Genomic DNA, 26,578 nt, shown 5'->3' on the forward strand with positions numbered 1-26,578 from the left:
TTCATAATTTACATTCACAAATAATTTTCTCTCTTCTAAGGAATTCTAAACACAAAATAGAGTAATTCTACTTTACCGAACTTTTCCCGACATCTTTCAACACCACGTGTACGTCTGGTTACCTCTTGTCTATTGGCTGTCCTTATGCCAGCGCAGGGGCTATGCTATCTTCATAATTACTGCCAAACACAGACTCTATTCTTTGCATCTCAGGAAACATCTCTATTCCTCTGGATGGGACTTTTCAGCGAAGGCTCGATTCTGCTAGGACTGGAAATTTCACCTTCAGCTCTGCGTGGAGTCCTACCCCATTCTCAGGAAAGTCACTGTCTGACATCATAGCACTGACGCTTCATTCCCCCTTACTCGAACCACCAGCTAACTTCCGAACCAGGAACCAGGAAAACGATAAGACGAGAGAGAGCCGATGCGGCTCTCATTCCCTTATATTCTTCGATCAAGCGCCCCTTTTTCAGAGTCCCCCTTTGCACATGACCTATATCTTCTCTCCCCTTGCTCTCCCCTTTTGCTGTTATACTCTTGTATTCACGGAATTCGCGTCGCCGTACATTCTACGTGAGCTCCTGCCTCCAGCATTACGCTGGACATGTGTAGTTGTATACCTTCTATGAATTGTTACTTAATATCTACCTGGTGACTCACAATCATTCTATACAGCTAAGGTGAGGCTTAAATAAAATGAACAAATTCCTCTTTTAAGACATTCTCTAATTCGATCATGGTATGATCATAATAGATTAAAGTAGATGGTACATATAATTAATGCAATTTTATACATATGTGAAGAAGTTTCATTTTAATTTCTGAACAACAATCTGAACAACAATGATGTTTTAAAAATCCCAAACATATGGAAGGTATATATTCGACCTTCCTCACCAAGAACAACTATAAACAGGACTGTAGAAAAATCCAGTATTGTAAATCAAAAATAAGAATTGTGATACTAAAAATAGGACACCAATTGTTTCTGAAAGAAAACCATCTAAAAGAATGTTTATTCCTGTCATTGTAAAATAGAATTTAGCTTGATCTAATTTTTTTTTTTTCCCACCAGAGGTCACGCCAGTAGAATAACATGTGTTCAAATCATTGTTTCTCTAGCTTACAATTAATGATGTAACTCAGCTTGTCCTGTATGTTTATGTACGCTCCAGATGATGATCTTGATGTGAAGATCGAAATGTCGGGATAATAAAAAAAAGTTTTTACACACGGTTGTAAATTCCATAAAATTTTTAAAATGAATGCTGATCACCGTGTAACCCTAAAAGAAAGGATTATGGTGGTTCTGCTAACTGCTCCGTTCCATCCTATGTACTGGTCTTCACTGAACTGCCCATGCCGGTCGTCCTTCTGCAGTTCTTTCCAGGGAATCATAGCATTGCTCTCACTTGGTACTGGATCTACTGTAGGTACCGTGTACCTGGTTGCATGTGGCACGTTCCATTACTGGAAACACATCTCCAAAGAATAAACTGTCTTCCTGGCGTTCCCTGTACCTAGTGGGGTCACGCTCCAACAAAATCTCGGGAGTTCGAGATGACCAACGAACTGCAGCAAGAAGAAAAACTCAGAGCTCCATTCTGAGGTTCTCAAGACCTTTTATACGATCCGAAGTTTTTTGTTTTAGGGTCAGAGATCCCCGGATCTTCTGTAAACATACTGATGTCAGTTGTATTGGCCTTCAGTTTTGGTGGCAACAATCTTCACATCTGAGTGACCTTTAGCACTCAGTCTTTAGTCTTCAGCACACTGTCTAATCCTCTTAACTTGAGGTAGAAATACCTTAACATTTGGTTACTTTTACAATTTTGCATCAGAATTTAACATTAATTCAATGCTATGTACAATTTGAACCTTCACAATATTTTATAACTAATGTACAATTCTATGTCATTCTTTTAGTCGGCTACCTCTACAAGCTAACAATCAGTATTTAACCATTAAAATACATTAATATACAAACTTTGTTCTTTTTACTTGATTAATGACCTTTGTAAAATCGATGCCGGAAAAATAACAAAATTTCACCGCATCAGATTTTACAGAACTACAAGGCAGGTGATTATGACAAGCTTAGAAAGAAGCTTAAATCTGTGCCATGGTATAAAACTGCAGGGTAAGGATGCTAGTAGTGCATGGGATATAGTTAAGGGTCATAATTTTGTACATAATTTACTAACAATTCTACTAGAGGAAGCAATTTTAAATTGTATACCTGAAGTAAGGTAAAGAGGGTTAATCAGATAGGTAATAGATAGATGGATAAGTAATATCATTAAACATGAGTTGCAGGGGGAAAAAATGCTGTGTGGAGGGTATATAAAGAGAAATGTCATCAGCAAACTCCTGAACAGTACAAGGTTCAGGCAAGAAAGGTGAGCAGCATGCCAAGGAAGGCAAAAATCAGATTATGACAAGAATCTAGCCAAGCAGATCAAAGGAAATCCCAAAGAGTTCTTTCATTATGTGACAAGTAAGAGGAAGAATGACTATGGAAGATTAACCTTAATGAGTGATGATTGTCATGAGGAGACAGAAGCATATAAAATAGTTGAGTTACTGAGTGACCACTTTGTAATGGTATATCATCCTAGTGAGGTTACTGATTTAACATATGTGACAGACACTGATGTGGGAACAGGTGAATGAATTGCAGGTGAATTGTGATATCAGCTAAGGTTTTGGAATATGGCAAGGGAACTGGCACTGCCTCTGACTAAGCTGTTGAATTTAAATCTCAGCTCTGGTAGAGTTTCAAGGGAAAAAAGGGCAAAATAATTCCCTTGCATAAGTAAGGCTCTAAGATTGCAGTAGAAAATTATACACTATTTCAGGCATGGTGGTAAAAGTACTAGAAAAGTTAGTCAGAAAGGGTAGATAAAAATATGAAACTAAATGAGGATAAACTGGCTTTGTGAAGGGTTGTTTATGCCTTAGTAATTTACTAACTTTTTATAATAGAGTAACAGTTTAGTTGGATAAAGGAAATGGTTACATGATGATTTTGCTGGATTTTCCAAAGGCATTTGACAGAATACTGCATGGGACTCTGTTATGCAAATTAGAACAAATAGGGATGGACATGGCACTGGTTAAGTGGATAAGAGGGTGGCTGCTGGACAGATATTGAAAAGCGGTATATGGAGAGACACAATCGAGGCTAAAACAGGCAATTTGTGGTGTGCTGCAAGATTCACTGCTGGGACCATTGCTGTTTAATTTTTACATAAAAAATATAGGAAATAACCTGAAAGGAAATATTCACTTGTTTGCTGATGATGTAAAATTAGGTAGAGTAATAGTTAATCAAGGCAATGTGGAGAGCTTGCAGGACGATTTAAATAGGCTGTGAGTATGGGCAAAAGATAATAAGTGTCAGTTTAATGTAGAGAAATGTGAAGTTATGCATTTGGGGAAAATTAGATTACAAGCCACGTATCACATTGATGGCACTATACTCCAGGAAATAGACAAAGTTAGAGATTTAGCTGTGGTGGTAGACAGAGTTAAAATTTAGAGGACATATTGCTAAGGTAATCCATAAGATTACTTTTGAAAAACACATTAACATGCAAAGATAAGGAAGTTGTTATTCCTCTTTATATGGCCTTGATATGCCACATCTGGATTTCTGTGCTGTAAGTCTGGTCCCCCTGGGTTTCTTTGGGATGAGGAAGCGGTGGAGAGGATGCAGATGTGAGTGACCAAGATGGTGAGTGGCCTGTGGAATTGTTTCCTATGAGGATAGATTAAGAGTGTCTGAATTGCAGAGGTTGGTTAGTTGATAGGAGAAAAAGAGTGGATATGATAGAAGCATTTAAGTTGCTTAAAGATTTTATAGGATTGATGCATGGGAAATGTTTCAGCATTTGGCTAGAGGGACCAGAACAAGGGGTCATTCCTGTAAGTTGAATAAAGGTATGGTTAGTAGGGTGTGAGGACTAGATTTTTTGCTTGGAGAGCTGTGGATGAGTGGAATGGGTTGCCAGTCAGTTTTGAGCTATGTCTGTTAATGGGTTTAAGAAGAGATGTGATAGATTGTGTGGATAGATTGGGTCTTTTGTAATGAGTTGTCTAGATTGCATAGAGGTGCGCATATATTAATATTTAATGTATGGAAAGATTGTTAACACCAACCTTCCATGAAGTCAGATGACTCATCGGGGAAGTTCACACTGTTGTACACAATGCTCATCAAAATGTGCTTTAAACTCTTAATATATCTGCATTCACCACAATTTTAGGCAATGCATTCTGCTCACCAGCTACTCTGCAGATTGCCAAACAAGCTATTTGCAACTTATTTGTTGAACTTAGGTGAAATCAAATGAAGACTGAATATGCAAAAATACAAATGAATAATATAAAATTAGAAATAAAAGTACTTTTGATTGTCAGTACTGTTGATTGTACACTGGGTCTTTTGTGGTATAGTTTATATCTATTTGATTTATGCAAGCCCTCAAGTACTCCTGACGATTTAACTGGCTAACATGTTTTTAATTATTTATTCCTTGGTTTAAACACAGTTACTTAAGAGAATGCTATTTCACTTACTGAGCATCTGAGATAGCAGGTAAATCAATTTAGCTAGGTAATTAGATAGGCCAGGGATCTTCAACCTTTCAGACAATTGGGGCCGCATTAAAAATTTCAATGAAGCCCGCGGGCCACTAAGCTATACTGCAGTATTTAGAATTGTAAGATGCTTTCCAGATTCACAAGAAACGCTGTGCATTTGATACTTTACACAAAATCCTATAAAAATAAACAAACTCAGCTTTAAGAAAGTAGGTTGGAGTCGGGTTCATAAGTAAAAATCAATCAATAATTACTTGAAAAAATAATTTAATGAAGAAAACATTCATTTTTTGCAATGTCAATGGGCAACTTGGCAATGTTTTTCCTTGACCAGCTTGTTGATGTTGGCATCAATGTTGGAAGTCGCTATGCACAGAGTGTTCTCGAGATGTTGGTCCGTAATCTGAGTTCCTGTCTTGGACTTCACATGCTTCATTCTGGAGAAGAACTATTCACATAAGTATGTGCTTCCTAACAAAGTGTACATTTTCAAAGCATGCTCGCGAAGATTAGGGATTGCGTCCTCAGAAATGTAGTCTTTGTAAAATGTAAGCAAGGGGCACATTGAATAATTTTTCTCTCAAAGAAGAGTTGTTTTGGAGTTCAAGTAGCTCTTTGTACTGAGCCTGGCATATCAGTGTGTTGGCACTGAATGGCATTGAAAATAAATCTAAAGAAGACTGTTGGTTACGAAAATCACTAAATCTCTCTTTGAACTCACTTTGCAACATGGCTAATTTTGTAGCATATTCATCAAGAGACTAACAGTTGGATTCAGCAAGAAGCTGGAAATGAGTTAAGTCTTTTTTTTTGCGAGTTGTGCCTCCCAAAGTTTGAGCTTGGCCACAAAAGCTTTGATGTGAACAAACAGAGTGTTTGTTCACATCAAAGCAGCTACAATCCAAAGATCACACCAGTTGATCTTTGGATTGTAGCTGCGTATTTAGGTCATTTGTATGCAACGACTCTTTTAAGAACCTTTCCTCTGCTCAACCAACTCATATCACTATAATAAACCACATTGCCGTGATCCACTTCGTACACTTGGGTCAAAAACTCTTGGAATTGACATTGACGATGATTCAATCCTCTTGCCTTAATAATGTTGATGACTTTCATCATTCCCTTCACAGGTACGAGCACTAGCAGTTCTTCTGTCACATTGAATTGTTGATCAGTGCCATGGACAAAGATAGCCAGTTGTGCTATATCCTTCACATCTGTGCTCTCGTCTAAAGCAAGTGAATATGACGTAAATTCTGACGACCGTTTTTTTTAACGTTCCTTCAATGTCATTGGCAAGTTTTTCAACACATCATGCTACAGTTACCCTCAGACAAACTTGGTTTTTTAAACACTTCCTTATTATTTGGGCACAGAATATTTCCAGCAGCGATGAGACACTCTTTCACAAACTCGCCGTCCAAGAAGTCTTTTGATTTTTTTAGCAATTTTTTCAACTGTTACATAACTTACTTTTGACGCATGCTTCACTCTCTTTCCTCTGCCTTTTTAAACATACCCTGTTGGCATTTTAAATCAATTTGGAGACTTTGCCCACACGAAGACGCCCTTGAAGGTGATCGAAATTGGATGCATGCTTTGTCTCATAGTGTTGTTTTATATTGTATTCTTTTGATACTGACACACGACAAATTAAACACACTGGCTTATCGTCGATTGGCACAAAAAAGTACAAATTGGTCCACTTTTCATTAAAAATCCAACAAGAATCACTTGATTTACGCTTTTATCAATATAATTTTATATTGATGGAAGGTGAACCCAAAAAATGATCCGTAATGGCTGTGTAACAGTTATTATCCACTGAATATGACATTGTTCACGAATATCATACTGTTCACGATTGACTGTGGATGAGATCCTCTTGTATTTATATGAAAATAACGAAGTATTGAGAACTTTCGAGATGTATCTGGAAGGCATTAGACAGCGCACTCGAACGAACTACTGCTTCAGCTGCGACATTAGTACTAGTTCTTAAGTACCGCGTGGCACTGGTAGATGGCTGAAGAAGCATGTCTATTTAATATTTATTTTTATAGGATTTTATGTAAAGTATCAAATGCATGGCATTCCTTGTGAATCTGGAAAGCATCTTGCATTTCTAAATATCGCAGTGTAGCTTAGTGACCCATGGGCTTCATTGAAATTATTTTTTATTTAATCGCATTTTAATGTTAAGTAGCCATTTTTTCAAAATGGCCGGCAGGCCATGGCGAAGAGCTCCGTGGGCCACAGGTGGCCTGCAGGCCATGCGTTGAAGACTCCTGAGCTAGGCAATTCCACATTCAGTGTTAGCACTGGATCATTATAAAACCTTATGAAAACACAACATTGTTACCATCATCTATCTACACCAGGTTGATAACATTGATCTGCTTGCATATTCTAAACAATAAAAACAAGCCAGGGAATGAATGAATGAATCCCCCCCCCCTTCCCCCCACCACACACACAAAGTTTACAGACTGTGCAAAGGGTATGAGGCAAGTGTAAACTTGTCATAGTTCACAGACTTTATTTAGTTTTAGTAGTCTGTGAATTGTGTTGTTTTCTACCTTGTCTATACTTGACTCGTACGCTTAGTTGCCTTGGTGCGATTTAAATAGCAAGAACTTACAAAAGGATGATCCAGAAGTATCGTCTTCATTGTGATAGTTCCCCACTCAAAAGAGATGTCAATAAAATTATTATTATTACGTAACACCTCCAGGGAGTCCAAAGACTCATTGAGGGAGGGCACCTACTCTACAACTCTGTCTCCACCAACCACAACCACCTTCATCATCTACACCAATGCCATCTACCGCCGACCACCACTAGTATTTTCCCAGACAATCAGAAACATCCATGCCAATGACAGGATTTGAACCTGCAGCCTTTCTATTGGAGAGCAGATACACTAACCACTTGGCCAACTAGGCTGGCAAAATAAATAAAGTAATAGTTTTAAGTCTCGACTTCATTTTCATACACTATTTCTCAATATAAAGTTGAAACTTCAAACAAATATATATTTTTTTTAATTTCACTGCCATGTATGTTTTATGCGAATCTCACTCCACAAAAAGCTATTAACGTATAGTACCTCATCAGTATTAGTACTGTGGGTGGGATAAGGGGTTACATAATCCAGACACCCCCACTAGAGACCAAATGTGGAACTTTTCAGGCCTCCAATAAGTGGGGTGCTGGTCTCACATCAGGCATTGAAATTCATCTCCTGCATAGAGGCATTCATTAAACATCCATTCACCTATAATGTGATTCAAACACATCACTTGTTGGTTGAAGACCACTAACCACTTAGTCACACAAGACTAGCTGATCTGACAACCAAACGTGAAAAATATGCTATCTTAGTACTTTTGTTTTTTCTTTCTACCAAAAATATTCACACGTGACTACATTCTTGTCTATGTATAAGCTGCAGTTTTGTCATGGGAGATGAGTAGTTATCCAATGTTACTTTTACATTCTTTAATATTCAAGGCACCTCAGACTGTTTTTTATAAATATATCTAAGCAACTTTTGACAAAATACTAAGCATTATGCTTGTTCAGCATTTTCATGAGGATTTTGGTATTTAGTTAATTTTTAATGTTTTTTTAAATCACTGTTGTAGTCTTCAAAAGGTAAAATTCCTTGTCATTTTCTGTCATCTAACAAAAGATTTACCGGATAATATCAGTCTAACAAAGTTCCTGTTGCATGACTAGTTTTCCTGTCAACAATTTTCTTCCAAATTGATCTATTTCATCACATCTCTGATTTGATCAGCTCTTTACTTTTCTGTCTTCTAAAGCACCCTTAACTGCATCCACCCATTTATACTTGGTCTTCCTTTGGCTTTTTATCATAAATCCTGCTTTGCTAATCTCTTATTTTGCATTCTGTGGGTGTATCACTTTAGGTTAGCTTCACTCATGTGAACATTAACTGTGAAGGAAATTATAAATCTTATAAGATTGTTGTTTTTATCTTTTTTGTATCAATAATATCAGTTACGTTAGCAAGGTATTTCTGTAAACATTTCATTTAAGTTTTTTTATATTGTAGAAACTGCCTTCTCTCTCTCTATGGCATACAAAGAGTGCATAACAATTTACAATCAGTTATCACTATAGCTAATGCTGTTGTAGTAAAGTTGCTCACTATAAAACATAATAATAAAAAATAGCTAGTTTTTCTAGTCTGTACAAGTTTAGTGAGAATTCTCTGTATGCTCAATTCTCCATTTACACTTTAGATTGGTTCCAGAAAAAACCCTGAAACAGTGTAAAAAAGAATACAGTGCATATGAAGAAATAGAGGAATGGTTCCAGATGTGAAAACCCAATATGAATAATAAGTTATTTTCAAACAAAATATATGAAAATCATTGAATAAAACTATTTAATTTTAATGGAATGTTTTTTTCTTATTTATTTTAAATACTTATTTAAAGTATTTAAAATCTCATCTCATCTTCCTTATATCCTCTTTTACCTTGCGGTGTCGAGGGTCCATTGATCATCGGGCCTCACTCCGTTTAAAGGATAAGGTGGTCAGCCTTATGCCCCGGTGTATCCTATGGCCTGTAGTGTTGAGTTCTCAAGGCAGTTTGCCTGCTTTGCGGGATGAAAAACCCCAGAATAAACTGAGGAAAAAACCCTGCTGTCCATGCCCAAGACTGGCTAACTTGGCTATGGCTGAGGAAGATCCTTCAGCTCCTCACGTCACCGACGGGAATCGAACCTAGGACACTCCTTCCCCAGGAATATGGTTGCGAAGCGCATAGCTACTAGGCTAACCGCGCAGACAAGTATTTAAAATAAATTCTTTAAATAAGAAAAATACATATGTATCTTTAAGATACATATGTATGTATCTTTCTTAAAGAAAATAGTGTGTCACTAATAAAACAGAAATTTGAAAAGACTCAACTACACCATGCATATGGTTATTAGTTAAATTTTATTTGCCGTCACTTTCTGACAATAGCCGCATTCTTTTGTGTGAGACTGGAATTACATCACTTCCATCACTTGAAACACTTTGGCCTTCTTGTTCATACTGCAACGGCAAAACCTTTTCTTCAGTAAAAAGAACTAAATTAGCACTAATTTCCAATAATTCTGAAGGTTGATTAAAAAAAATTTTTTTTTTTACCATGAACTCTGTAATTAATCGTTGATCCTGTTTGACTAGACCTTTGTATAATTCTTCATATCGCACCATACATGACTTCAGTTCACGTTTAAACTGTTCAACTCGTTCAGTATTTGGATCATGTGTAAGAAAATGACTTTGCAATTTACTAGCCATTTGAAGCCCTTCTTTAATTACTCCTACAGTGAGTGGAATCTCCTCATCATCGTCACTTTTTTCTTTTTCATCGAGATTCTGAATGACAGCTTCTGTTATTTCGTCATCTCATCACTAACAGCCTTGGCAAACATTAATTCTTCAATATCTGCAGATGAAAAATCATCAAATCCTTCTCCTCCAACTGCATGTGCTAATCTGATGATATTGGTATATTCAGTTGTATGCAAAGATATAGGGTTTTTCTTTTTCACAGATTCTGGCCAAGTAGCTTTCCAGCATGCATTTAAAGTTGATGGTTTCAATTCTGATAATGCCAACTTAGCAAGTTGGATGCAATCCAAAATAGAAAATTTCTTCCACACATCAATAACTATCAGTAAATTATCCTTATCTAATTTATCCAAAATGTATTGGAATGTTCTTATGTAGTAAGTTTTGAAAGTAGTGATCACACCCTGGTCTAATGGGTGTATTAGGAGGCAGAAAACAAAATTCCACATTTGACTGTTCTAAAACAGGATGGCCAGGTGCATTGTCTATAATCAATAAAACTTTATAAAGTCCAGATTTTGTTTTCCCTCCCATCAAGTAGTATTTAACTTCTGGAACAAAACCATGATGGCCATTCATAAAAATTTATTTTGTAATCCAACCTTTTTTGTTTCCTTCCAGTGCACTGATAATGTGTTAAAATTCCCACCTTTCATTGCCCGTGGTTTTTGGGATTGATTAACAAGTAATGGTTTAAACATTTTGAATTGTAAACAAGAAATGAATGTTTAGCAAGCAGCTTTATATAGGCTGGCCTCTGGTAATGGACCAACTTAACTTCAAGGAATCTGCATTGCACCCTTATGCTTCCAGAAACCAACAGCAAGTGAATATAATCGATCATCTGTTGGCATAACTTTGGGGAATCGTAATTACAAAAATTGATTTTTTTGTTGTCATCACAATTGTCTACATTCTGTAGCATAGAGTAATCCCTGAGATTTAAAACATCGAGGGGGGGTCCCCAAAATTCAAGTTTAAGTACATATGTATTGTTCTAGGAAATGATAATTATAATGGCAATACCCTTTTTAACAGAACTGAATTCAAACAGAAATTTTAAAAAAGTACCATTTGAACAGTGTAAAATCAAAATATGCTGTGTAAAAATAGAATTGCTTCTGTTGCTATTTTGAAATCGTGTAAAAAAAATGCCATATAAAAAGAGAATTAGCTGTATATTATTCAAAGCATAGCAACAATGAGGATTTGGCCTACATAATTTCCGTATTTGGTTTTAAACCATAACTCTACCCCCATGGGGGAGAAAAAAGTCTTTACATAAAATGTTATTTTTTTATCATGCTTAAAAAGATAAATCCAAGAACTAAAAATATGTCTGCAGTTTCATCTCATTTCATTGACATTTAATTAACCAAGAGCAATAATTTAGTATAGCACATGTTTATGAAATAATGTAATGAGAATTGAATAATCTAAAAGATATTTTTAAAAAAAATAGCCCTACCCATTAAAGGTTATACCTATTAAACCTATAGCTTATTAGTACTATGGATGGCTTAAGGATTGGATAATTCATGTATGCAAAAAAAAATTGCATACCTTTTTAAAAGGTTTTAGCTACCCTTATCCACTCACCTAAAGATGCACTTCACCATGTTGTGATCATCCTTGATGTCTTCAGTATCCCTTGTTCCTGCAGACTTATATACCTTCGACAGCCAGAAGAACACACAGAGAATATATGTCCATCTACCCTACTGCTGTTCCGAGGTGGCAGACTATGCTATGGATACTGATCACCGGATCCAGTGGGGAGAAAAAAAAAATCACTCTTATACAGAAAGAGATTTAAAAAAAAAAAAAAAAAAAAAAAAAAAAAAAAAAAAAAAAAAAAATCAGTGTTCCTTAAATCTGCCACTGCATTACTAAATTTTCCAAACTGAAACAAATTTGGCTGCATCACATTGCAAAAATTGAGCAGACCATCATTGTAAGTGCATCAGCAAGATTCCACCACTGCATCCATAGTGGGTGCCAACCTGTTGAAATCAGTCTGTATTTGTTTCTTGCTGGAGTGCCAATGATCGAGGTGAAATATTGGCTTATAATCTAATTAACTAAATAGATTTAGCTAGTTAATTATTTTTAAAGGTGTGATTTTTCCATTAAACAACAATATGAGTAATCTCATTCTGGATGGCCATTTTTGATCCAGAGATGATACTTTTGAAGATAACTCGGTGCTCTCTAAGGCAGATTGTGTGATGTCTTTGCCTGTTAGGTAAAGTCGACAGAAACTGTCAAAATTTTTTGAACAAAAACTGACATCAGTTAAAAAAAAAAAAAAACTATATAGTGTTGAAATGTGTAGGAAACTGCTTGTTATTCTCTTTTTGGGACAAATGTTTCATTAAATGAATTATTGACAATGAAAATGTTATTTCAAGTCTTAATACCTGAAATTCAATGGATCAACCTGGACAAAGCAGCACTTTTATTTTTGAAATGCGGTCAGATCTTGAGCATTACTTGACATTGGTCAGTTGCATTTCTCTAACAAGACAATACCAGATTACATGGCACTTAAAAATTTAAAAAAATAATAAATAAACTGGAGATGGAGCTTTTTTCACTACTCAGTATACAGTTCATATCTAGTGTTATTTGATTGGCACTTGTTTTAATTGTTGGCTTACTTTCTCTCCTTACAGCTTGTTATTATTACTGAGGAATGAGACCTCATGCTAGGCATACGGTCTCATTCCTCACTTCCATAGAGTGAGCTTAATATTCTAGAATAGTTTAACTATTTATGAAGAAATTAATGAAGACTGAAAACTGGACTTCCGAAGTTATTAAAAAGATATGGAATTTTATTGGCCAATAATGTCTGTCTTGAAGAAGGAAAAAGAGCCTTTGAATTTTTTTTATCATTTGAATCTTTATGAAATCAGATATATATGAGAGAGAGAGATTTCTACATATGTCCAGTTGACAATATTTATAAAGAAACTGGTGTCAGTTGATAAAAAAAAATTTTAATCACATTTTTTGATAAAGAAAACAATAGGAAAATGGTTTTCATTATGTGAAAGATATATGGAAGGATGAATCTAATGGATGGTGATGAGAGAGATAATGGAAACATAAGATATAATTGAATTACTGCAAAGATGACAGTGATGCATGGGAAATGATCAAGAAATGTTTGAGGGAATTAGCAACAGACTACATACTGAGGGTCAGTAGGATAAATCAGGTGGAATTAAATGAAAGGTGGTATTTTTAGGGCTGCAAAAAAGAAAGAAAATATTGTAGAGAGCATATAAAGAAAAGAGTGATCAGAAAGCTCATGATCAGTACAAAACAGTCAAAAATGATAACCAGCAAGGAAAATTAGAGTACTTTTGCTACGTGGTAAAATAAATTGAAAAATGATTAGAGAATGATGACTAACGGGGAGGTGACACACAAAAAAAAGTTGAATTACCGAGTAATCAGTTTGCAAGACTGGGTCATCCAAGTTAGTAGAAGATGTTACTGTGTTCAGACTGATGTGAGGAATGAAGGAAATGGACTGGAAGTACCTTAAGATATATGAAGTCTCAAGGCTAATACAGCTATGAGATCAGAGGGATACTGGTCTCTCTCTCTCTCTCTACAAACATCCCATTGAAATAGGACAAAAATAATTCCATATAAAAGAGGAGAGGCTCCAAAACAGAGGCATCAATGCATACATTGAACAGTATCTTAGGCATGGTGGTTAAATTATTGAAAAGCTAAATATAGGTTGAATTCAGGAATAGATGAATAGAAATATGATACTCTATGGGATGAAGGGTGGATCTTGCCTTAATAATTTACTAAATATAGGTTGAATTCAGGAATAGATGAATAGAAATATGATACTCTATGGGATGAAGGGTGGATCTTGCCTTAATAATTTACTCACTTTCTATAATAGTGACATTTGTGCTGGATAAGAAAAAAAGCTAACCCCATGATACTGTGGGATATATCACACAGAATTTATTATGTAACAATAACAAATAGGGTATTTATGACATGGATAAGACAAACATCATTGCATATGTGACGAAGTAGAATTAAGAGAATATAGTTGATCAACAATGTGCTGCTTGGGCTGCTAATGTTTAATTTTTACATTAATTATACAGTAAATGTATGAGGAAGAAAGGAATATCCAGTTGTTTGCTTATTTTGCTAAACTGAGGACAGTACTTAATGATGTAATTTAGAGATCCTGCAGAATAATTGAATTTGCTGGACTGATTGGCTATCATATCTGCATTTGAACCTGTAACCTCTTTGCTGAAGTGCAGATATGATAACCACTCAGTCAACCAGGCTAAAAATTTCAGTCATGCTGCAGGATATCTAAATCACATAATTTATTATTGTCTTCACTTTAGCAGCATCAGCAACAACTGGATATCTCTTGCTCCTGCAGGTCATTCATTATATCATTAATGGTTATGGTGAGCACGGATGTTTGTAATTGTCTTAGGTGGGAGATGAATTTCATTGGCTGGTGTGAGACCATTATCTAGTATGGAGGCCTGAAGTGACTTGAATAACTTCCATGTCTAGTCTCTAGAGAGGGATTTCTGGATTATGATTCAGGCCTCCATGGAGTCACGAGACTCATTGGGGGAGGCCCACCCTAGAAAACGCAAGGTCTATCATATCACTCCTTAAACCCATTGACTGTTTATGCTCTTACCATATCTTACCAGGCAAGCATTCCACAGTTCATCCACCTGCCATAAAAAGAAACCACTCCTCACCTTCTTGCTTACAACTTCCTTTCGTAACTTCCAGGGATAGGTAACTTCCAGACTAAACAAAAGAACTCCCCAGTGTCAACCCTGTAACTACCTCTCTCAACAGTTTAAGTCTCAATCATATCACCTCCTATCTGCCAAACTCTGCAATCCATATTCCCTCAGCCTATCCTCATAACGAACATTGTACAGTCCTGATATCATCTTTATCTGCATCTGTTCTCTTCCCATGGTTCATTTATCCCCTTCAAATCCTGAGGACCAAATTTAAGAACAATAGTCCAGGTGTGGTCTGATTAGGGCTTTTTACAATAGAATGACAGCTCTTTTATCTCTGCAGGTCAGTGTCCTTGTCACCATTGCTGCAACCCACTATGCTATCTTCACCACCTTTGTAATATGTTTCCTGCATTTCAGGTTTCTATCAATCATCACCCCCCTCATATCTCTTGCTCCCCCCCCCCCCCCCGTACAGTTCCTCCAACAGAGTATGCAGCCTCTTATTGATGTATCCCAAACTTCAAGACTATATTTTTCTGCATTAAACTGACCCCCATTCATTTGCCCACCTGTCCAGTTTATTCAAATTTTCTTGCAGGGCTACCCATCTTCACTATTACTGATAACCCTTTTCCCAGCTTCGCATCTGAATATCCCCTCCCCTGCAATCCATTGACAGTGTCATTGATATAAAGGTTAAACAATCCCAGTACTAGACCTGTGGGACTCCACTTGTGACCTTCTGCTTCCTTGATACACAACTCTGTGATAACTACCAGATATCCAGTTCACTAACCTAACATCCTAACCCTGTGTTGCACCTTATATCAGCTTATGTGGTACCCAGTCAAATATCTTTGTAAAATAAAAAAAAAAGAAGAATATGCCTTTCCCTCATCAATTGCCGGCCTGGCTGGCCGAGTGGTTAGCCTATCCACTCTCCAACCAAAAGGCTGTTGGTTCGAATCCCGCTGTGTGCATGGATGTTTGTGATTGTCTGTGGAAAAACTAGTGGTGGTAGTCAGTGGTAGATGGCGTTGGTGTAGTTGTGGTCGGTTGGTGGATTGAGTGGTGGATTGGCAGCTGTAGAGCAGGTGCCCTCCCTCGATGAGTTATGGACTCCCTGGAGGTGTCAAATAACAACAACAATAATAATAATAATAATAATAATAATAATAATAATAATTCTCTTGCCACTTTATTATAAAAAAAGCAGTCATATTACTAAAACTAGAGTGCCCCATAACAAATTCATGCCGACTCTTATAGATGACATTACCCTCATCTGCCCAATGCTGTAAATGATCCCTCACTAATTTCTCCAAAATCTTAACTACTGATGAAGTACAAACTTCTACAGTTTGACACTCCATCCTTATTCAATGCCACCGTCTTACCCTCACATCTCACACTATTTATCTTGCCCTCCTTCGCCACCTTTTCCATGGCCAGACTTTCATTGAAAAATCCAGGTCAATGGCGCTGTCACTTCTTTAGTACATTCTCTCAAAGCCCACTGCTTTATTGATATCCAGAGTACTCAGTATTTGAAATACTCTTCTTGCACTTCTAAACCTCAAACCTGCCCTATCCTTTCTAGTATTAAAACCTACTTTTCTAGGATAAAATACTCCAATAAAGTGTTCATTGAAAAACTTCGTCCTTTGCATCAGTCACTCTATTCCCATTTTTATCCAACATTGTCATTCTTTCACAATCATTTCTCCTCCTACTGGCCACATAACAAAAGAATTCCTTAGGATTTTCTTTGAATCTCAGGGCCAATCTCTTCTCGTATTCCAGTTATGCCTTCCTTACCATACTAGTCACTCTCCTGGCCTGAATCTTATATTCTTCATGCATCTGCTCTCCACCCCTCTCATTATATCTCTTCCAATAACCTTGTTTTTACCTGCAGTTCTCATTTGATATTGATTGTCATCCACTTTACACCAAATTGGGTTTTCTTCTTCATTTGTGGTATATGACTTGTTATTGCTGCTAATAAATATTTCTTCACGTTCCCAAGCACTGGTGATATCTTGCCTTTCCAATTTCTCCATCCATGGAACTGTCCCAAGCTGATATCTGAGACTATTATAATCATTTTCCTTATAGTTCCACCTACATTCCTTTCTCTTTGATACTCCTACCTGTCTATTCATCTTCCAAGTAAAACCATATGGTCACTCTCTCCTACCAGGGGCAGAGATGCCATCTTAGTTATAATTAGATCTGATGCTATGACCAAATCTAAAACTCTTGAACCTCATATTCCTTGTACTACATCTTACCTAAGACATTTGTCCCTCATAAATTCCAGAATTTCCATTCCCTTACTACCACTACACGCAGTTTCCTCTTTCCAAATTATACTGCTGTAGTTGAAATCTTCCATAACAATCATTCGTTTAGCACTTGCCAAGCTCATCTGCCTAAACATCTCCTGCTCTTCACCCTCTATGCTCCCTCAGCCTATCCTTATAACTAACATTGTACAGTCCTGATATCATCTTTGTTACCTATCTCTGCATTATGAAATCTTCAAAACCAGATTATGAAAAAATAAAATAGAAATATAATAATAAAAAGGAAAAAAACCCATGTGGGCAAAGAATATTGGTTATCAGTTTAATGTTTATAGAGTTATGCACTTTCAGATGCAAAGATTACAAGCTATGTGTAACATGAACAGAACTGGACTGCTGGAATTCGAGGCAAGAGATTTGAAAGTGATGGTGGACATATTGTCAAATTGTGCAGAATATCTCAAAGGATCATTTAGATATTGAACACATTGACAACTTGAGATAGGAAGATATTATCCATATTTATAAAGTCACATCTGGACTACTGTTTGATTGCCTAAGTTTCTTAAAGATGAAATGTTGTAGAGGGACCACAGGTGAGTGACCAACATGGTGACAAGTGCGGAATGCTCCTTGAAGGATTATAGATTACCAAATTTGGTAAAATGGAAAAGAGATATGATACTAAAATAGTTTTATACAAATGATGGTAAACGTTTTTCTATAAATGAGGAAGATAATTGGTTGAACAGCAGGAAGGAGTGATGACAAGAGGCCATCCCTGGAAGTTACAAAAGGAAACTGTGAGCAAGAGGGTGAGGAGTGGTTTCTTTGAATGGAGGGTGGTTGAACCATGGAATGCATTGCCTGATGGAGTGGTGAGAGCGAGAATGGTCAATGAGTTTAAGGATTGGTATGATAGACTTTGTGTTTCTTAGGGGGGGACCTCCCCTCGATGAGTCTTGACAGACTTTATGTTCTTAGGAAGGACCTCCTACGATGAGTCTTTAGACTCCATGGAAGCCTGAATAATAATAATAAGAGTCCATCCTGGAAGTTGTGTAAAAGTGTGATTAGCAGAGGCATAAAGAGTGCTTTGTCATTGACTGTATTGGATTGGTATTGTGATTAATAGTTTAGATTGAGATTAAAAGATGCTTTGGAGATGGTTCGAATAATCATAATCAACTTCCTGATATGTACACTTGGGGGGGGGGTACTACATGTAAAGATTGCATCATTACTGACTTCCACTTGATAATCTGTATCTCTCAAGGCCTCAACATTGTCAGATCTTATCAGTTTTCTAAGGTATTTCTTGTATCAATCCACCTAGATCTGGGTCTTTTTTCTTACCATCCTGGCAGAAAACGCTTTTTTTTTTATAACCTTTTCTCTCTCATTCTGTTTAAGTGACAATACCACCTGAGATTAGCTCTGCTCACATATTTCTGAATGTCAACAATGTCAAGTTTCTCTCTCAGATCCATAAGTTAATTGATTTGAACAGTCTTGCAGGCTATTGAACAAGCTTAAAAAAGGGGAAAAAGAATAATATAAAGGAATCAGATATGACAAAAACTAAAGAAATTATAGATATCTGGAGTAATTACTTTGAAAGATTGTTAAATAAGTCAGATTTGTTATAGAAAAATAATAAAGAAGAATGCAGTTCATAAGTATATATAACTGAGGCAGAAAAAAAAATTGCCATAAACCTGAAATGTGGAAAGGTAGGCATCTAAGTTTGTGCTTTGAATAAATTTTCTCTTATTCCATAGAAATTTCTTCAGTTAACTTCTGAGCCTCCTCTCAGTCGGTATAAACAAAGCTCTTTGGTTGGAAAAACGGGTTCTATTCCCGCCCATGACATGAAAAACCTTTATCTGGTCTCTTTCGACTAAAGGTGAGTCAGCCGGTCTCATACAGAGGTAGAGGGTTTTTTCATTCCTCAGAACAGGCAAACTGGCCCCGTGAACACAAATAGATCTACAATAATAAAATACATACTTAATCCCTCATTAGAAGGGCTCAACCAGTCCTATGGGATGGGGAGGAGAGGGGGTTAACCCCCATATGAAATAAGTTAACTTCTTACAATACCAGCTTTGATAATTCTGTTGTCTATTTCCATATTTAATTTGCCATCTTCATTAAAAATTTTGACTACATAGCTGAAATATTTTATTTTATTGCATCTCCATTTTCTCAATGCAATTGATGTTTTCAGTGATCTTACCTATTTTCATAGCCTTTGGCTTTTTTATTGCTGAATTTCATACCAAATTTATTACCGTGGAGTTATTATGTAGTTAGGAAATCATGCAGACCTACTGGATTTATTTAGTACTATAACATCATCTGCATAAAGTAAAGTGCTGATATTAACATCTACAATTTTGATATCATGTTTAATGCCACTTTCCTTCATTATGTGATCCACATAGATGGTGAATAACAGTGCAGATAATGTAGACCCTTGTCTCACACCTGATTTAACATCAAACCATTTTCTTGTACTTCAATTCTAACTGCATTTTCAAAGTCAATAAATGCAATATGGGTTTCTAAATTGTATTCTTTTCTTTTCTCTATTATTAATTTTAGGCAAACCTAAAATTAATAATAGAGAAAATAGACCCTGATATAGACTGGGTTAGGCAAATCTAACCCGGTCTATATCAGATTTTTGATGCCTTTTTCTATTTTAAGTATTAATATGTATTTTTGATTACATTCCTGTTGAGTGTTTTCTGCCATCATGCTACCACTGCTTATTTCATTTAGCAATCCTTTAAAGTAATTACTTGAGATAACTAGAATATCCTTTTTTATCTTCAGTTTTCATATTACTTTTATTATCTCTGATTTCTTTTACAACAATTTTTAATTTCTAAGCTTTTTCAATAGTTTCTAGAATATTTTGTCACCTTTCTGATATTTATTTTCTGTCTTTTTATCAAAGTGACCCCGTAACTTTTGTTTAGCTAGTTTAACACATTTTCACTTTCTTTCATTTTTTCTCTTTATCTTCAGCTAGTTCATAGAAACTCGCTGGCTTGGTGAGCCAGGTAGTTAGCATATCCACTCTCCAGCCAAGAGATGTGGGTTTGAATCACTCCAGGTGTATGAATGTTTGATTGTCCTACTAACCCTTTGTGGAGGCATCTGTGACCTTACAAATTCTTTTAGCTGAAAGCTTCACTTCCAAAAACCAAATGAAGCACGAAGTGACCATATGGCTCAAATGGCATCACATGTGAATAACTAAGTAATAAACATAGAAACTCTAGATAACTGGAAAGGATAGAATTGCTGTTTTACAGAGGTAGTTTTTCTTCTGTGGATAGATTTTTCTTCTAGTAAACACCTGGCAGGTCTTGGGTAGAGTAGATAAGGGATGCCAATTTTTATGTGGTTTGTAAATGGTTACAGGATTGTTTCTTTGGGATTTTTGGTAATTTTTTGGATGTGTCCCAAATATATGGAATGGTGATAGATTTTGTGTAGTCTCTGTTCTGGAGTGAGGGTTGTGGTTATGGGGTTTAATATTTTTTTGAATTTGATAGGGATTATAGCCATTGGCTAAGAAAGTCTTGAGAATGTGATCAAATTCAGTAGTTAGGGCACTGTTATCAGAACTGATTTAATTTTGTTCTGTTATATAGGGTTTTTATAATCATGTGCTATTGGGGGAGTTACTGTTGTATCTACCAGTATGTGTGAGTTTTCTGGAAACAGAGAATGCCAGGAATCCATCATGCTGGCATGTAATCAGAGTGTCTAAGAAGGGGAGGTTTGTGTTTTCCTTTTCTAAGGTGAACCAGATCATAGGATGTTGATTGTTTAGATGTGTTAAGAAAATTTTGAGAGTACCCAGGTCATGTGGCCAAATAGAGAACACATCATCAATGTAGCATAGCCAAACAGTGTGTTTATGTGGGGAAGAGGTAAAGGCTTTCTCTTCAAAGATCTCCATGAAGTTGGCTAGCAGTTGAGAAAGTGGGGAATCCATGGCTGTTCCCTCTATCTGAAGGTAATTCTACTACCCAGAATTACGATTTCAAACAAGTTTCAGTGACAAGGAAAATAATTATTTCATCCTTGCTGTAGCAAAGAATCTATGGGGTTTAAAATTAAGAGACTAAGAGAGCCAGATAACAGGCCTTGCTTAAATAATTCTTATACTGCAAAAAGTTATGTTGAGATAGTCTTCTAACATTCTATGAAAATGTGGTGGTGCTCAATTTTTACGGATAGATGGCATCTACTCCAAACACCAGCATCATGATGTAACTGAGGCACGGAAAATTTTGGAATATGTGTAAAATAAATTCAATTTTGTGCCACTGGGCAGAAAATATATGAACTTTTGCTATTGTACTTGTGTTCCACTAAGCAGGTTGGGTTTCTAGTCCCATATCCATTGTTTATTCCCATTTATACTGATGTGGAAGATGACGTTGTTGCTGAAGAGAGTTCTACTAAAGTTATTCTTCCCTTCTAAAAGTGGAGAATATGACTCTTTTTTTTAAGATGATCCTATACATGAGAAGTTGGTCAATTTATGGTGCATATGTACCATGGACGGACAAGAAGGAACCAGTTCACATTTCATTTGAAGAATTGTGGACTGTATTCTTTGGGAAACACATATGATGGGAGACTGTTCAGAGCAACAGTAAAAGGGAACAAAGAAGAGAAATTTGTTCTTTGAGTTTGGAGTTAAACTGTGAAGGAGTGTTGAATAGCTACTACATGCCATTTCAATGGATTTTACAGAGTGGTCGAATGATTACTGCCATTTCAAATAATCATTGGCCATGGAATAATTTTGTAGAAGATGCAAGCAGTAAAAATAATGCCTGTGTAAAAGCAAGTACTAAGAGATGGATCATTAATCAATCTGATTACTCTTTTCTGTACTGAATAAACTATTTTTTTTTTTTTTAGGGATTTCTTAGGGACATTATTATTATCATTATCAACAGTCCTCCATTAAGTCAAGAGACTTATACAGCTTCCAGGGAAGCTGTATAAGGGTGTAAGCAAGAGGGTATCATCCCAAATTTGAAAACAATATTCAGTGGCTGGAGATTTATGATTTGTATGGAAGTGGAGGGGAAAAAAGTGTTTGGCGATAAAATAAGGCCTTTGGCAAAAGAGAAATCCTGATTTTTTGATTCTGAGGGAGTAAATAGCATGTAATAATTGTAATATATTATGCAAGAAAGAGGTATATAGTTGAATATTCCAAAAAGAGCAATCTCATCTTGTCTGGAGATTGGGTGTTCAAAAGTATGATTGGAAGAAGACTGAGAGAATACATTATGATTTCTATAATCATTGTGCTCTGCAAGTACCTGTATAAAATGGAGTTTATGTGGCTTGAATGTCAACTATTTTCATAAAATAAACTATGCATGCAGTTTTGTCATGACCAGCTCATGGCTTGCATGCCAAACTAATTTCCTTTGACTTCTTACATACACTTCACACTTTCAGAGGACACATTTCACTGTTTCCTCTGAAGTGGAAAACCCTTTCAGTGCACAATACATCCATAAGTAATAAATTGTATATCTAAGTTTCAGATTCACTTATTGATAGACAGCTTTCCACACTTCTGTCAAAATATGTTACATTGTATTCTTTAGATTTTACAACTCTCGTGTGTGTGAAGATTGATCATATAAAATCATCCATTATTCTGAATGTTGTCAAAACTCTTGGCCATGAAAATTTGCTTCACAAGCAGAAACTTGTTCATATGCAGTACTTATTGTCACACTTCTAGCTCTGTTTATTATGGCAATATGGTTATTTAAAACTATGGCCTAATTCTGGAACATCCTACTCATTTAGTGTGAGACCAAAGCTTTATGGATAACCTCACCTTGAATGATGTTGCTGCAATATATCAGGAGAGTTGATCATTGAGGAAATTTTGAAAATTGTATCCTCATGACATTGTATCACACACAATTTGCAGCTATAAAATACTGAAATTGGGCCTGGTAGCTGTTTCTTGAATAGATATTCTACCTATTACTATTATTGATTTTTATACCAGCTGCATAAACTATTGTATTTAAATTGAAAACGTTTTTTTGTTCTTAACATTGTATTCTTTTTTTTGTGCATTATAAAATTTGTGTTTTGAATATAAAAAAGTATTTTATTTTTTTTAATTTTTAGTTTATTTTAATTTTTTTATTAATAATGCACGTTATAGGATTTATTTGTGTAGATATAGTACTATAACTTTGTAGGTACCCAATAACTCAACATCTTGTGAACTGGTCCTGTTTTTTTTTTTTTCCTGCGATGTATTAATTTATTGAAATCTCATTGCAATAGTAAATTATGTTATCATACTGCTTTTTATTTTCATCACTTGTAATTTTGAATATGTTGTCATAGATAAGAACTAAAACTAGAAGACTGACTGATGTACCTAAACCTGTGTTAATGGATGCTAAGGAAGAGGTAGAACAGATTTTGAAAGACATTAAATCACTAATACTGAATGTAAGTGTAATTGTTCCATTTATTCTACTGTGAAACAGTTTTTTAATGAGGGGGGGGGACTGAAATTTGATGATTGTCTTATGTTGCATAAAATTTTACAGTGGTTACTTGTCTGTGAGGGGTGCTTAAGGGTCAAAGCTGTATAACTGAGAGGAGACCTCCACATAGCCTTTAAAGGAATGCGGAGAACCGACCAGGGCTTCTGACCTAATGTCCAATCCTCACCTTCTCGTGGTGCACCCTGTTGGGTATCTACTTTGATACTGAACGAACGAGGATGGGCTGGCAATTTGGGATTTAGCCGACCAAATTGTATTCTTATTGGTTAAACCAAAATAAAAAATGATGGTACAACATGACAAAATTTCATGCCGGCTGGGGCGTCGCCCGGTTAAACAAGGCCCCCGTTGTTTTCGCCAGGGAACCAGGGCGAACAGCGAAAAGTCAGCTACTGGAACAAATCTGAAAACAAACCCCAACTCAACATCACCAGAGTTAAAGATCGGTACTATCAACGTAAGAAGCCTGAATGGCAAAGAAATGGAGCTAGCTGAGGAATTAGATAAGTACCAGATCGACATAATAGGGGTGACTGAAACAAAAAAGACCAAAACTGGCGAGATCTTTCTGAGCAATAAATACAAAATGTTATATTCAGGCAATAACAACCAAGGAAAAGAAGGAGTAGCCATAGTATTCAACACAAAATACGAGGCTAATCTTCTTGAATGGCAGTCAGTCTCTAGTAGAGTAATGTGGGCAAATATGAGAATGGGGAATTGGACAATGAGACTTATTTGTGCCTATGGTCCCACAGAAGGTTCTACTAAGGTAGAGGTGGAGGAATTTTTTGAGGCTTTAGAAAAAGCAACTGACACAATGAAAAAGGAAAAGTTGGTCCTTGTTGGGGATCTAAATAGTAGAGTAGGAAATGATTGTGAGACATACAAAAATATTTTGGGAAAATTTGGAGAAAAGAGCAAAGCTAATAATAATGGCAAATATCTGTTGGATTTCTGCTCAGGACATGGACTGGTTATTACTAACACCATGTTCCAACATAAAAATGTGCACAAATTCACATGGAGAGAAGAGGCTAGGAATAAGAAAAGTCTCATTGACTATGTTATTGTTGATAGTGATGTTTTCTCCCTGGTGCAGGACACCAGAGTGTACAGAGGATTTGAAATTGGAAGTGATCACTATTTAGTCTTGAGCAGGATAAAATTGAATTTCATATTGAAAAGAATAACATGTAAGAAAGTTTTAAAGCGAATAAAAGTTGAGCAGCTCTCAGATGTAAACTGTAGACTAAAATACAGAAAGATTATTGAAAAGAAAATGAAAGAGTTTGAGAACAGGAATCAAACCTTGGAGATTCAGTGGCAAACTCTGAAGGAAACATTGATTGATTCTGCCAGAGAGGCATGTGGTGAGGTTGTGTGCAAGGATAAAAAAATCAGAACTCCCTGGTGGACACAGGAAGTTAAAGAGGCAGTGAAGGAAAAGAAGAAAGCATATCAAAAGTTCCTGGCAAATAAGTCAGCTTTTACTCTTACAGAATACAGAGACAAATGTAAGAAAGCTAAACAGTGTGTAAAACTAGCTAAACAAAAGTCATGGGAGGACTTTGGCAAGAATATAGAAAATAAATATGAAGAAGGTGGCAAAATATTCTGGAGGTTGTTGAAGAAGCTTAGGAATGGAGGAAAGAGTGCTGTAAAAGGAATTAGAGATGATAAAGGTGAAATGAAAACAGGAGAAAAAGATATCCTTGAAGTATGGAGTAATTACTTTGAAAAACTGCTAAATGAAACAAGCAGTGATGACAGCACAGTGATAAAAAACACTGACCAGGCATGCAGTCAGGAATACATATCCATACTTGAAGTAGAAAAAGCCATCAAAGGCTTGAAATGTGGAAAGGCAGCAGGAGTAGATGATATTCGACCAGAAATGCTGAAGTATGGTGGTATAAGAGTCTTACAGTGGCTGCACTGCATAGTTCAGAAAGCCTGGGCAGAGGGACGAATTCCCGATGATTGGAGTAGAGCTCTCATAGTACCCATATATAAAAAGGGAAATAAAACTGAATGTGAGAATTACAGAGGTATTTCCCTACTGAGTGTTCCTGGCAAGATCTATGCAAGTATACTTGAGAAACGGTTGAGAAGAATTGTGGAAGAAAAGCTTGGTGAAGAACAAGCTGGATTCAGGCCAAATAGAGGCTGTCAGGATCAGATCTTCACTTTACGACAAATAGTCGAGAAAGCATGGGAATATAACAAAGATCTGTATTTAAGTTTTGTCGATTTGGAAAAGGCATATGACAAGGTGCCAAGAGAGAAGCTATTCAATACGCTGCAGTTATATGGTGTCAATGGGGCATTATATCAAGCAATACTTAGTCTTTATTTGAGTTGTGAGTCAGCAGTTAGAATTGAAGGAAGTACAGGAAGGTGGTTTAATGTTAAATCTGGTTTGAGACAAGGATGTACATTATCCCCTCTGTTATTCATTATCTATATGGATCACATTATGAAGGAATGTGGTATTAAACCTGATATCAAAATTGGAGATGTTAATGTCAGCTCTTTGCTTTATGCAGATGATGTTATACTTCTAAATAAATCCGCTACAAGTCTGCAAGATTCTCTGACTAAATTGAATAGCTGTTGTAATAGATATGGTATGAAGGTCAGCAATAAAAAGACAAAGACAATGAAAATAGGCAGAATCATTGAAAATGTCAACTGTGTTGTGAATGGAGAACCTGTGGAACAAGTAAAACATTTCAGCTACTTAGGCACAATTTTACTGAAGATGGTAAACTAAATATAGAAATAGACAATAGAATCAGCAAAGCTGGTATCGTGGGAAGTCAATTGAATAAATTCATATGGAATAAGAAAGAAATTAGTCGGAATACTAAATTAGCTGTATACAAGACTGTGTTCAAACCAATTTTAACT

At 36.1% G+C, this 26,578-nt stretch overlaps 1 protein-coding gene across 1 annotated transcript in view; it reads left to right on the top strand.

The window, feature by feature from the left end:
- The window catches only part of LOC150100276 (uncharacterized), a 127,183-nt gene that overhangs the window by 25,662 nt on the left and 74,943 nt on the right, over window positions 1-26,578 (top strand). The window contains exon 3 of the mRNA XM_090403070.1: window positions 23,499-23,606. Within this exon, the coding sequence (XP_090259196.1) occupies window positions 23,499-23,606 (108 nt within the window). The remainder of the gene's footprint in view (window positions 1-23,498; window positions 23,607-26,578) is intronic.

This window comes from Typopeltis vanoorti, chromosome 13, assembly GCF_054136105.1.
Source record: "Typopeltis vanoorti isolate ZY-2024b chromosome 13, IOZ_Tvanoo_1.0, whole genome shotgun sequence".
Classification (NCBI taxonomy): domain Eukaryota; kingdom Metazoa; phylum Arthropoda; class Arachnida; order Uropygi; family Thelyphonidae; genus Typopeltis; species Typopeltis vanoorti.